The 14019-nt window shown below is 39.3% G+C and overlaps 1 protein-coding gene across 1 annotated transcript; it reads right to left on the reverse strand.

Annotated features, from left to right (window-relative positions):
• Positions 1-1988: 1988 nt before the first annotated feature.
• Positions 1989-13221, reverse strand: LOC127417873 (elongation factor 1-gamma-like). Its single transcript, XM_051658111.1, has 10 exons — positions 13156-13221; positions 12155-12313; positions 12003-12066; positions 11760-11902; positions 11506-11649; positions 9832-9961; positions 8597-8819; positions 3920-4092; positions 3615-3739; positions 1989-2288 (listed from the first exon to the last, which is right to left on the reverse strand). Exons 1-10 carry the CDS (start codon positions 13165-13167, stop codon positions 2130-2132), a joined length of 1332 nt encoding a protein of 443 aa, XP_051514071.1. The 5' UTR covers positions 13168-13221; the 3' UTR covers positions 1989-2129.
• Positions 13222-14019: the final 798 nt, after the last annotated feature.

Below are 14019 nucleotides of genomic sequence, written 5' to 3' on the forward strand. Positions count from 1 at the left end.
ATGATCAGTCGTTTTCTTTTCTTCTTTCATATATGAAATGCAGGGGATTAGTAACCAGATTCAAGCATATTACATCAATTCATTTTTGGAAACAAAATAAATGAAAAAGTTACCAGTTAACCCCCAGGCAAGGTGTGGCTCTTATTTTCCCGTTTACACAGTCTTATCTCAGGTGTGTCAACCGACATGACAGCCTGGCATAATCTGTGCAACCAGAAGTGTGTGCTTGGACATTAGCAGATGAGCATGTATAAGTTCCCATCACTGCTCAAGACAACCTACAATATCACTGTGCAACTAAGAATAGATAAACATGCTTGAACAAAGAGCCTATGAGATGAAGACAGTGGATAAATTCAGAATGGCATACTACCCTAATTATTGCTGCAGTACATAATTTGTATGCTGTGCTCAATATACAAACTTTCCCTTTGTATAGAATACCAGGATGACCTACTACAAAATGAGCAGTATACAACTAAGCTTTCTGCTTGGAATATGTATATACCATATATTGTGCCTGATTTGACCTTACATTTCCAGTATGGTGAAAGAACAGGGAAGTACCGGTAATATTTGCCACCATTTTTACCATCTCTTTCTTGACTCATATTTGACTAGACTGCCAAATGTTAAGACATTTGTACACAAACTTGGATTTAAGTGTAAATAAAAAATGCAAAATGTCCATCCAAGATGATGGGGTCTTCTGGCAAAGTATCAGTGTTTAAAACTATTATCATGGAATAATGCCTAATGTCTTTTTACAAATTGCATGCAGTACAGTGTATAGAAAATATACACAGTTCATATATAGTATATTTTCTTTCTATACTATGCTAGTATTCCTTTTCAAACATAATTGTGCACAAGTGGTTTGAAGACCAGCAGTTAACTTGTTTGAAATAATTTGACAATTTTGTAACATCAAGCCTGCCTTATGGCAATAGACACTTATGTAGTCAAACAGGCCTGTTACTTCTATGCGCACAACAGGCTGCAACTGAAAACTGTAACAGGCCAGGATGCAATTCACACATTGAGATTTAAAAAAAAAAGGGTAGCAGAAGTTCAGAATGGGATCGTATCAAAAATGACATTCATTGTTTACCTTTCTTATACGAAATGTCCAGGACTGGGTACAGGGGGGAAAAAATTTAATATGGTTTCAAGACCATAACTGCAACCCTAATTTTTACTAACTATTGTTTCCTACAATACAAAATGGAATGACTAGCATGTGCCCTTTAAATGAAAAGTTAAAATTAAGTAGTTTGCAGGAAAATTTAAGGGTGGGTCAGAAGTTAGTTTCTGATACACAGCCTGAAAAGTAAACATTCAAGACACCACACACACACACACAAAAGCCATCAAATGTTTAAATGTATAAATCTATGAACAACACACTTCCTATAGGCTTCATTTCAAAGACATTAGGGCACATCTTAAAGCAAACTTCAGTCATTAGATGTGACCTTTGCCTCCCCCTGGTGGACATTTGAAATTTTTTCATATGTTAAAATAATCAAACATTCCCTTAATTAAATGGCTGAGCCGCCATTTTGATCCTGGAGTTGCAATGATTTCCAGATTTAAGGACAAATTGATCATTATTGCTTTGTCAATCTCAGATCCCAGGATATCCTTGAGCAAATACTTTTTTTTTTTTGGTGAAATACTTGTGGGAAAATTAAAGCCAGCACCACCTAATGAAAAGCCAATTTTATACTTTCTACCTCATCCAAAGCTCGATAGCTTCCCAGAACATCACAAACTGTTAACAATTTACAACATATTAATGAATTTGAAACCCATTCTTTTCAGCTATACCTAAAAGCAGGCCACACCTAAAACTTGCAGGGGGTTTTCCCCACTGACGCAAACTTCCATTAGCCTTCCAGAACTAACGGCCAAGATGCATTTAGGAGCATCACTTAATTGATAAATGTCCTTTAAAAACCCCTTTAAACAGAAGAACACATCCAAAGTGGGATTGTGAAAAAAAGATTTTATTTTTTCTCAACTTAAATCTTCCTTCCACCACAGCATACAAACTTGTACATGGAATTCTCAAACAGGTTTCATGTCCATTGATTGACGTTGATAAATACTGGGGATCAGATCTGTTTTCACTTGAAAATCTTGCCCTGGTTCAAAGGTTTGCCTACATGTTTGAAATCACCCTCCCATGCAAAGTATTCCTTCACCATGGTTTTGCACTCCTCGCTGTCCACGTCCAACTTGCGCCAAGCGTATGACTCATAGTCGATCTGCCAATCCTCACTCAACTAAGGAGAAATTAGAAAAACATACAATTTCAGCTTTTACAGGGACAAAAAAGTGCATTTAAATATTTACAATTTACATTTTCGCATTTAAATAAACTAAATCTAATTTAATTTACGGACCTCCACACCGGTAATACTGGGTCAGAATATTAGGTACCATCCAATTCTCTTTCACTTCAAATTTTAGGGCGGGTTGGTTATACCACACCAAATAATTTCACACCCGTTCAAGTGTTGCTAATGAAATCACATTTTGATACACCATGCTGGTAAGTATAAACAAAAACTATTTGCATAGTCAACTTTATATCAAGAATCGTCAACTACCTGTATCAAAATATATATAGCACACCTGCTTTGACACTGTTTTTATAAACAGTGGTATCTGATTTAAATGGGTAGCGAAAAAGCAATTTTACTTATGAATGGACAACATCAAGCAAATCAAAAGAAACTAATCAAATTTGGTGTATGGTGCATCCTAGATGAATCCTTGATGTAAACTTGTTACAAGTTTGTATAGAAGACATGCCTCTGTGATAGGCTGGTTCTGATTCACCAGTAGAAACAACTCCTGTCCCAGACTTTTGACATTCACATCTTTTTTTTTTTTTTTTTTTTTTTTGAGTACTGGAACCCTCCTCCGTTTATCATTATCATTATTTTCAGTTTGATCATTACAGCGGTGTTGAAATGGAATGGATGTTTGGTTACTGGTCTGAATTGGCTAAAATTCAATGTTGATAATGTTCCTTTTATTCAATGCTTGGTGCCAATATACTGTATGAATTAAGGAACTGTGGTTTACAGTAACTTTTCCATGTGCCTTGAAATGAAAACACCTAATTGTCTGGTGGTTTTTAAAGGTTAATCTAGACAAGTCAATGCAGTTTACAATGTTCTTAAAACAAAAGCCATATCAGACTATTTTAAACTAACTAGCTGGATATAGAACTGATGAGCACACCAACACTATGAAGAACAGCAAGTATCAGAAAATAGATGACCTAGCAAACATGGATAAAGCTATAAATGCCATTAAAAAAGCTGTAAGTGCAGATGACATTTTGGAGAAATGCACTTCACTGCACTATTTTTTTCATTGATGTTTAATTTCAACCTCAACCACTCTGCAACAGATCGGAAGAAAAAAAATCTCTATCCGATTACAGCAACAAACTATACAATTTTACCTGTTTGGGAACAAACTTCTTAAGCAAGAAGGCATTTGTGTTCCATCATAAAGGTGCTTAACACAAAGCCAAACTATAAAATACACTTTCAACAGGGAACATAACAGGTTGGGGGAACATGTAAATCACTCACAGTAAAAGCAAGGTCCTGGCCTCTGAAGACCCAGATACCAGAGATGGAACTGTCGTTGTTTGCACCGAAGAGGATGACGCTGGCAAATGCATTCTTACGCAGCTTGTCGAGTCGCTGGAACATTCCTGAGAAGAGCATGAGAGTACTTGTAGAAGCCACAAACTAGGAGCTGTTCAACTCTTGCGAGTTGTTGCATTAAACTGAATAAACCAAGAATACCAAGTAATATAACATTACAGGCATTTAATGATTAATACTTTTGAAACTTCAAACAAGAGACTAATGACAGTATGACCTGACCGTACCTGTGATAAGATTACAGCTCATGAAGGCCATGGTCAGCTCTTCAGGGAAGCGGTACTCTGCATACCAGATTGAGAATCCCTCACGATCAAAGTGCTCCCAGAAGTAAGGCAATGCCACGGTCAGGGTGTCCTCGTTAGAGTACTTCCTCTTAAACTCATCCATGACAAAGGAACTGGAGGTAAGAGGACAGAGAAACACTATGATGAGTGTTCTGAACAGAATCCGTCTGTGGCAGGGCGGAGGGCGGGCCGGGCCGTGATGGTGACATCCGGCCCCTAATCAGGCTGATCAAGCCCAAGAGGGATAAAGGCAACCGAAGGCGGCAGTTCAAGAGAGAGACAACTACAGGTAGCTGCCCTGTATGTGTTTGTGTCTTTTTGTTTTAAGTTAACCATTAAATATTATTTATATTGTTAAGCTGGTTCTCGCTGCCTCCTTTCCATTGAACTTTGTTACACTGGTGCCGAAACCCGGGAGGGAGGAGGGATGCGCCGTAGTAGAGTCCTCGCCACTACCATCCACTGAAATCGGAGCAGCTGCGGCCATCTGCTGGGGGACAGAGGAGCCTGGCCGCCTGAAAGCAGAGGAATGGCCGCCGACCACGAGGGGAGGGGCTCCTAGCCGACTGCCTGGAGCGGTCAGGGCCACTGCCAGGGGCGAAGGTGACCCCAACCGGCCACTAAAACGCGACGAGGCGTTCCGTCCACCAGGGGCCGGAGGACTGCCTCCGATCCGCCAGGGGAGGTGCAGCTGTCATCCACTAGAAGGTGGAGATGTGGCCAAGGACCAAGCTATGGTGTATCAGAGAACCGGCGTGTACATTTTTTTTTTTCTCTCTCTCTCTCTCTCCCGCTGTCGCTCCGTGTTGGCCTTTCCGTCTCTTTTTAAATATTAGTATTGTATTATTGTGGGAGGATGTACGTCATGCCGGGGGGTCCCCAGCCTGAAAGAACGAGGGAGGAATGAGGCAGGGAGGAGGGCGAGACCAGCCATGATGCTGCACACCCGGCCCCTAATCAGGCTGATCAAGCCCGAGAGGGATAAAGTGACCGGAGCCGGCAGCATCACGTCCCGGCCCCACCCTCCGTCCTGCCACACCATCTCTTTACGGGTAGTCTTGCTAACATTTAGGGATGCACAGATCGAGCGGCCGATCTTCGTCTAAAATCTGTGCTCTGCAATCTGTGCATGCCTAGGATTCAGGGCCATTCTTTTAATTGCAACAGGCACAAAATCACATACTGCTACTCTAATGAATAAGCACTTATTCAGCCCTCGAAGCATGACAGTGCAGGTAGTGGAGGGTGAATTATTGGCAATTCTGTGCATTCACAAATTTGCACTTTCGGACATGTTGTAATTCAGAAGAATAAGTCACTTGATGTTCAGTTAGAGATGGAGAGGACAAAGATACTGCAAATGGATGTAAAAACAAATTAAACAAAGAAATATGTGAATACAATTTTGAGTATAAGTTACGGTCAGACAGTGTGTGGAGTCACAGAGATGCAATTGTGCACAATCTTAGTGTCAAGGAGTGCATTTAAGTGAACGTTTACTACACTGATTATTCTTAATAAACCGATGTGTGTGGTCATGTAAACGCATTAAACAGCTTTTTTTTAATCAGTGTAAGGTCATAAACGGCCCAAGAACAAACCAATCGACTAGGGCTGTCAATTTAAAATTTGAATATCCTATTTGCATTCTTGCGCTAAAAAAGGCTATACAGTGCAACAAATACAGTTTAACAGAAATCAGGTGTCTCGAGATGTTTAAATTTTTTTAATTAGACAGCATCTAAAAAAACAGCGCTCCTGCACAAGACACTGAACAAAAACAAAGCGAAACAAAGACATTCATCTAGCATGCGTTTACATACAAAAACAAATGGTTGCAAAAGCGTTTGGTGTGAACAGCCCCTTACAGTTGGAGGTCTTTGGCCTTTGCGTCTTGCTCTTAATTAGCATTTCTCATATTAAGCAATAAATTGTTTAAACGCTCTGTCAGGAAAGGAGTTCAACTTGGAAAAGTGTCTCGAGATCCTCGTGTTCTGTTCCATTCTGTTGTTTCGTCTGTTTGAACAGCCCCTTGCCTGGGCTCATAGTCTGAGCCACTTCACCACCGAGTTCAGCTAAATACCACTGCTATCTGGGAATATTGCTACTCTACATACACTGTAATGAATAAAAAACAATGTGGTATTTCACAGTTATGAAGTTTGAGTCAGGGGTAGTATACTGTGGCATCATTAAGTGTAACACCATGTGAACTGTCTATTGAAGCGCCCCCCCCATTTTTCTTTTGACTTAACATTTGAAAATATGGACCGGCTAAAACTTTATTTAATGCACATTAGTTGAAAATGGAATCCTTTTAATTTTTTTTTTTATATGTTATTTGCAGCAATATAACGGTGCTGTATGGTTTATGTATTTAATGCGCCCTCTTGTGGACTAAAGAAACAACGTCAATTTAAAAAAAATCTGCTGACTTTAAAATTCTATTATTCAAATTTAGAAAATATTTAAGGTGAAAATTCCAACTTAGTTTATCTGCCCAGTTGACAGCCCTACAATCGACACTTTAATATTTTTGCATGTTGCATGTAAACACCTTTCCCGGAATTCTTACCAGCTTATTCAATTTTCACAAGTGTTGTGCCTCTTGCCGGTTTGACGCCAAAAGCAGAGAATAACTTATTTTAAATTTCATGTTAAAAGTTTCCTTGCTTTGTCAGATTTTTCTTAATAGGCTAATTGTTGGGACTTAGAGTATCAGGTGTGCATGTAAACTGCTCACTCTCTCCAACATGTGAGCCCTCAATCTCTTATGACTCACTTTTTGAAAACCCCAATTACAGCGATATCTGTTTGTCACAATACCACTAATAACAGCAATAACATTTTAACCTTCAATAATAGCACAGCAGCTTTGATCATGAAAAATTCATGATTTGTGTTGCAACAAAACTCCAAAGATGGTAAACAAATCATAGATACTAATGATTTCTCAAAACAGCAGTTTTGGAGCTTGTAGTGTGTGTGTGTGTGTGTGTGTGTGTGTGTGTGTGTGTGTGTGTGTATATATATAAGGGATGTGTGAGACTAGTCGACTAAATGGTTCTGATGCTGCTAGTCGACACTGGAATTACTAGTCGGTTAATATTTCCCCCCATTAAACTGATCATTTTTACACATTTACGTTTGGCTTTATATATTTTATTTTTTTTAACAGAGGCTGCACTTAAATTAGTCATATTAATGTCACATTTTAAATAGAATTAATAAAACAAATGTTATAAAAAAAAAATAAAAAAAATAAAAAAAAAAGGATATCTGGAGCAGATACAGAGTTTAATTTCACCTCAGGCTACGCGTGCTTCCCTCTCTCTTGTGGCGCGCGCAGGAAAATGTCCTCTCCAGTGAGAGCAAACTCAGCATAGGAGTTATGAAATCACTTCGGTGGTGTGGGAAACGGCTTTCCAAATGTTTGAAAGTCCCTAAGGATGTTTTCATATTTGAGTCTTCTTTACATCTGTGCATGCTTGTACGTTATTTTTCCGCTGAGCAGGCTTTTTCAAGTGCAGGATAATTGCCTCAGGTGAGTCAAGTCCCGTCTTTCAACGGACCATGTCGACGTGTTAATTTTACTCATCAAAAAAATGTATGCTTTTGAGTAAGCAGTCTAGAAAATAACTGTTTTAGACTAGGTATGCAATTTTTTTAATCTGCTGATTAAGAAGGCTATATTCAACAAGGTGCCGACTGCTTAACATGTCAAACTATATTTTATTCTGTGTGCACGTCATGTTTAGAATACATTAGGTTTATTGTAAACTACATCACAGGCCTATTTTTTCTATCCTATGGCTACTTTTTTTTTTTTTTTTTTTTAATCGTAACTGTTATTGGTTGACGTTCTTTACCGAACAGCTGTCATATTAGATCAATGGCGCAACTTTTAAGCGCATTTTTTTCTCTCTCATAGATTTGGCTTAGCCTACCTGTTAATTATTTTCAACAATGTCCTGACTGTTTTAATATGTTAAGTAACTTGGTCATACCCATTTTGAACAGGCTATTAGGGTTGTTCCATTGATCCTGCACTATTCATTCAATTGTTTTCAATAAATATGTCTGTTAAATATTCGCTAATGTTGATTCAGTGAATGCGTGTCATGTTCTATATTTAATGTACAATGATCATAATTCAAGGTGAGCGCGTCACGGATAAATGCCCCTTTTCAGTAGAATTTAGCATTGGATTTGGAATAGATTAAGTATTTTAAATGGGTCGCATAAAAATATTTTTATTTTACTGTTTTTTTGAAGGTTGGTTTCTCTTTAGACTAATCGGTTACAAAACTTCCATTTAAACGACAGTCAAATTAGTCGTAGCGCACATCCCTAATATATATAATTATACTGTGTGTTACGCTCTCATGGTGTTGACTGGTTTCCAGTATGTCACAGTGATCTTTGGATAGTGAGAACAGAACTAGTCATGACAGTTTTCAATTCAAATAAATATTAGCATTTTACAATGTAAATTGTATGTCAATTTACAGTGTGGGGCATCCAACTTGTACACGTGTGGCAGGGGGCACTTTAAAAATAAATATCAGCAATCAGATCTGTATCGGCCGATCACATTAGTGGAGGTGCTTTAAGTACCTCTTTGGAAGGTTAGCAAATGGGTCCTTGGCTTTTGGCTCAGCCGCCAATGCAGCCTCACATTCGTCCATCTCCTCTTCAGCAGGGGTGGCTTTCTTTTCTTCCTTTTTCTTTTCTTTTTTCTCCTGCTGCTGCGGTTGCTGCTGCTTGCCTCCTTCCTTACCTCCCTTCTCCTTTTTGGCAGGAGTCTCCTTCTTGGGCTGCATCTCGGAAAACTTCTTAGCTAGACAAATGACAATCTTAGGTAAAGCAAACTGACTTGTACTTTATGAAAGTGAGATTCACTGTAAAGCTTAGATGGCAAAAATAAACACTAGCACAATGTAAAAACAGACTGAATAATTCTGAGAACCAGTAAAACTCTTAATATTTTATAATTATTTTCAAATGCCAAGAACTGTTCAGAGCTGCACTCCAACTGAACATTTTGAACAGTTTTTTGCAGAAGTATAGGACATATTATCTGAGCATTACTATACTGCCTTCCATTGTTGGCATATTTACTGTGTTTTGCCTTTGGCATTGAGGTTGTTTATATGCTCTCCGATCTCTAACCCAAAGAACTTGATTCCATTACTATGCACCTGATCTTAATGTTTGGATCATCACCCTTTAAAATAACTCCAGGATATGAATGAGTGCCAGTTTAGAAATGCACAACAATGCAATGGCTCAGGTCCATTTCGCTTGTGACCCATACAGGCTTCGGCAGCCTCATTGTTGAAATGAGACAATAGGAAAAGTCCCTGAGGCCATAAAAGCAATCCAAAAACACACTTTGCACAGGCAATTTAACTATCTGTTTTTAAGGTTTACCAAGTTAACAAGAACAGCCTCAGTTTTTCAAATAAGGCATTTAGATTTAGAATTGGTTTCTCAACCAAACATATCTTTTCTGGAACGTAAAAAACCAGGTTCCCTCTGTCAAATATTTGCCTAAAATTCCAATTACTTGTCTCAATTTCAATAAAAGCTCCTCCAAATCCCCTACTGTGAGGTCCCTTTCAGTATTTTTACCAAAAAAGTAATAATATTTTGTCTGACATTTACCACTTCTTTTTATGTTGATCTGTCAGTCAGATCACAGAGCTGATTTTGTTCCCTAAACATTGATATACAGATACGGATGAGGTTCACATCTGTTCTGGTTGTATCGCCTCTGTTTCATCACACCCCTTAATTTGACCATGCTTGGTTAAAGAGTAGAGTAGTGAAAATACAGCAATTATTCTTACCATCAAACTGGGCCATTTTCTCACAGAGCTTGACCTCTCCCAAAACAGTCTTGAACTGAGGTTGGTTGACACAGGTCACAAACCATCGCGTGACATTGGGGTACGGCTGACGGAAAGAAGGCTCAAGAACCTAAAAATATTAAAATTATGATTTTAACAACCATAACAAAAATTCAGCTGGCAAGGATAACAAGCAACTTGCTTAAGTTGCATAAAACACCCACCAAGCATCTGAAAACTGGAAATGAAAAAAGAAATGTATAACCAATTTAACTATTTACTGGTGCTTGTAATTAACATGTTGAAATGCTGCTGCCTTTCCATTCAAATTAATTTTAAAACAGCCCTTCTAATTACAAAAATATTTCAATTCCATGGGTTTAAAGGTCTGATTAGAGTGGTTCTGTAAAGCCAGTATCACACTAGCAGACTCCAAACAACTATTTTGGCAGGGGAGGGCGTCACAATTGACAAATGTTTTGCTGAGATCTCACTCTATTCAGGCGGAGGTATGACATATACGTGCTGATACAAAATGGTGGAGTGGTGACAGACATATCAACTCACTGTAACTCTTTCTCTCTGATTCTTTGCCACATGAAGCTTGTCGAAATAACATGAGCACCGCATGAGTATAAACAATTGTAAAAGAGTGATTTAGGAAGACGCTGGCTACCACCCCTGGAGTTCGCTAGTTCGAATCCCAGGGCGTGCTGAGTGACTCCAGCCAGGTCTCCTAAGCAACCAAACTGGCCCGGTTGCTAGGGAGGGTAGAGTCACATGGGGTAACCTCCTCGTGGTCACTATAATGTGGTTTGTTCTCGGTGGGGCATGTGGTGAGTTGAGCGCGGATGCCGCGGTGGATGGCGTGAAGCCTCCACACGCGCTATGTCTCCGTGGCAACGCTACTCAAGCCACGTGATAAGATGCGCGGGTTGATGGTCTCAGATGTGGAGACAACTGGGATTCATCCTCCGCCACCCGGATTGAGGCGAAACACTACGCGACCACGAGGACTTAAAAGCGCACTGGGAATTGGGCATTCCAAAGTGGGTGAAAAGCGGGGGGGGGGGGAATCCCCCCAAAAAACCAAAGTTATTTAGGATGGGATTCAGGGAGTAGTTTTACCTTGTGAAAGTGTGCAATTGTGTATTTATCCCCTCGAAGCTTGCCGTAGAGTACATCCATATACAGCTTTCAGGGAGTAAAGAACTTGCATTCTATAAAAACAGACTGTCCACTTTGATTTCATTTCATCATGGAAAAATGCTTGGTGATAGAATCACTATGGATTTCAATCAGCATTTGTGATGAAATGTAGCGCAGTGTGAATGCAGAGGAAACGTTCAGATCAGCTTGACATCTTGTCAGTTCTTCAGAGAAAGAAGCTTATTGATGACGAAGAGAACACAAGACCCCACCTCAGTGACAGAAATTTTTTTTCTAGCAGTTTTGATGTGCTTTTCCATTGCTGAACCATTAACTCAGCAGGGAGACCCGATGGAGAAGTGATTAATACCTCCAGCTAGCAGACACTAAAGCATGCTTCGTCTCCCTTTGTCTGGCTGGCGATTATGTTAATGAAGCTCACACCTGAAAATCAGAGTAGTATGCGTCTGCCTTCCTTTGACTTGATTACAGCACAGCTTTTCAAGAGATACAGTGCAGACTCACCTGTTTGTACAGCCAGAGCAAAGAGCAGACAACAGTTATGTCAGCCAGACTGACCCTCTCCCCAACCAGGAAAGTGTGAGTGTTTAAGTGCTGATTCAGGACAGCAAGGACTCGTTTCACCTCTTCCTTCGCCTGTTCTGTTGCCTATATCCAAGACACGATACCGTTTTAAAGAACACAATGAAGAGGCACTACCCATTGATACATTAAAAACCATTCAATTGACATATTTAAATGAACAGTGCTAAACTAACCTGTTTGTTGAACTGCATGATACCCAAGGTGGGGAACACCCAGGCACTTGCTGGAGGGACGATCTCAGAGTCAGCAAAACTGACCCACTGCAGCACCTGGGCACTGGCCTGGGGAGTGCTGCCACGAAGGGCGTCATTGCTCACTGTCAGAAGAATACACTGGTGTTAATAATTACTTTCTATGTAAAGTCAAACACATCAGCAATATCACAACAAAATAAACCCAAAACAGTCCTTGCTTACAATAGTGAGCAATGGCATTGCTCTCAAACAGACAGAAGCCATCATCACCCTGGTAAGCAGGAACCTAAAGAGACAAGACCACCATTTACGACTTTATTCTACATGAAGAACGTAAAGAATATATGCAGAGAATGGAACTTGATAAATCTGACCTTGCCCAATGGAAAGTTGTTCAGGAAAGCAGGGGATCGGTTCGTCTGCCCAAAGCTGAAGGCAGGGGGGGTGCTCGCAATCTTCAGTCGAGCCCCACTGTACTGGGCAGCAATCTGAGCCTTAAAGGCCCTCCAGTTCTCTGGGTATGTGTAGAGAGTCTGCAGAAAGAGATATCATTTCATGTCACTGTAACTGATGCTGCTTGTTTTGCCTTTCTCCTCTCACCAGAGCAGAAACTCTGTGCTAACACAGTCATAGGGAGTAGTGTTACGTTTAACACAAAGTATAATACACAGCACTTTCCCAGTGGTAGACACCGCTGACAGAGAATTCCAATCACTAAATAAGCTCACAGACTGACAACGTTGGAAATGTATTTCAATAAAGGCAGATTTAGCAGAATCAAAAGGCTGGTTGAGGTTGCCATACCACATGTATGTATTTGGAGCACAATGTGCTGTTACGCTTTTTTTTTTTTTAATCCTCTTGATGTTATCTAAATGTTTGAAATTACGCCAGTCAACCAAAACGGAGAATATTTTATTACTTTATCTTACTGACAATTCCAATGACTGCATCTACCCAACTCTGTATGTTTCTGTCCCACCTTTTATTGCCACATCAACCTATCGGCCAACAACTGCACTTCACTTTCATTAAATAAAAGTACAGCTAAGCTTATCATGTCATTATGGCATCTGCAAAATGATAAAAAAAAATAAAAAAGAAGAACGAAAAGGAAATAACCATGCAAATCGAATTGAGAAACGTGGCACAACGGAGCGCTACGCTGTGCTCCAGCCTTTCCGCACTCCAACCACCTTTTAAAGGGGTGTGGGGAGTATTTACAAAATAAATAACCACTTTAAAAACTTTAAAAGAGCTTGTAAAACATAGCGGTATGGCAAGAAGGTTTAAAGATATAAGGATTGGAGTGATTTAAGCACGATTGAGGATGGAGATGTACAAAAATAAGGGGTGTAATGGTTTTCTAACTCACCCCTGCCGCCATCTTCAGGACGAGAGAAAGGAGGAACAAAGCTGCGCAGCACTGACGTATAGGCCAATTATGTCGCAGAAATAATACGTAATACGGTCGTGTTGTTGTTGTATGCGTTTATATATATATATATATATATATATATATATATATATATATATATATATATATATATATATATATATATATATATATATATATATATATATATATATATATATATATATATATATATATATATCTCACACAGTTCTGGAAAAAAAATAAGAGACCGCTGCAAAATTATCAGTTTCTCTGGAGGTATATGTTTGAGTAAAATAAACATTTTTGTTTTATTCTATAAAGTACTGACAACATTTCTCCCAAATTCCAAAATAAAAATATTGTCATTTAGAGCATTTATTTGCAGAAAATGACAACTGGTCAAAATAAAAAATTCAGTGTTTTCAGACCTCAAATAATGCAAAGAAAACAAGTTCATATTCATTTTTAAACAACACAATGCTAATATTTTAACTTAGGAAGAGTTCAGAAATAAATATTTGGTTGGATAACCCTGATTTTCAATCACAGCTTTCATGCGTCTTGTCATGCTCTCTACCAGTCTTTCACATTGTTGTCGGGTGACTTTATGCCACTCTTAGCGCAAAAATTCAAGCAGCTCAGCTTTGTTTGATGGCTTGTGGCCATCCATCTTCCTCTTGATCACATTCCAGAGGTTTTCAGTGGGGTTCAGGTCTAGAGATTGGGCTGGCCATGACAGGGTTTTGATCCGGTGGTCCTCCATCCACACCTTTATTGACCTGGCTGTGTGGCATGGAGCACTGTCCTGATGGAAAAACCAATCCTCAGAGTTGGGGAACA

Source organism: Myxocyprinus asiaticus, chromosome 27 (genome assembly GCF_019703515.2).
Source record: "Myxocyprinus asiaticus isolate MX2 ecotype Aquarium Trade chromosome 27, UBuf_Myxa_2, whole genome shotgun sequence".
Lineage (NCBI taxonomy): Eukaryota > Metazoa > Chordata > Actinopteri > Cypriniformes > Catostomidae > Myxocyprinus > Myxocyprinus asiaticus.

Excerpts from the sequence above, each read along its gene's own strand:
- LOC127417873 (XM_051658111.1), bottom strand. Across the intron at positions 9,962-11,505 it reads TGCTCTGGCTGTACAAACAG|GTTCTTGAGCCTTCTTTCCG; the intron begins GTGAGTCTGCAC and ends TAATATTTTTAG. Across the intron at positions 4,093-8,596 it reads TTTGCTAACCTTCCAAAGAG|TTCCTTTGTCATGGATGAGT; the intron begins GTACTTAAAGCA and ends TCTTACCTCCAG.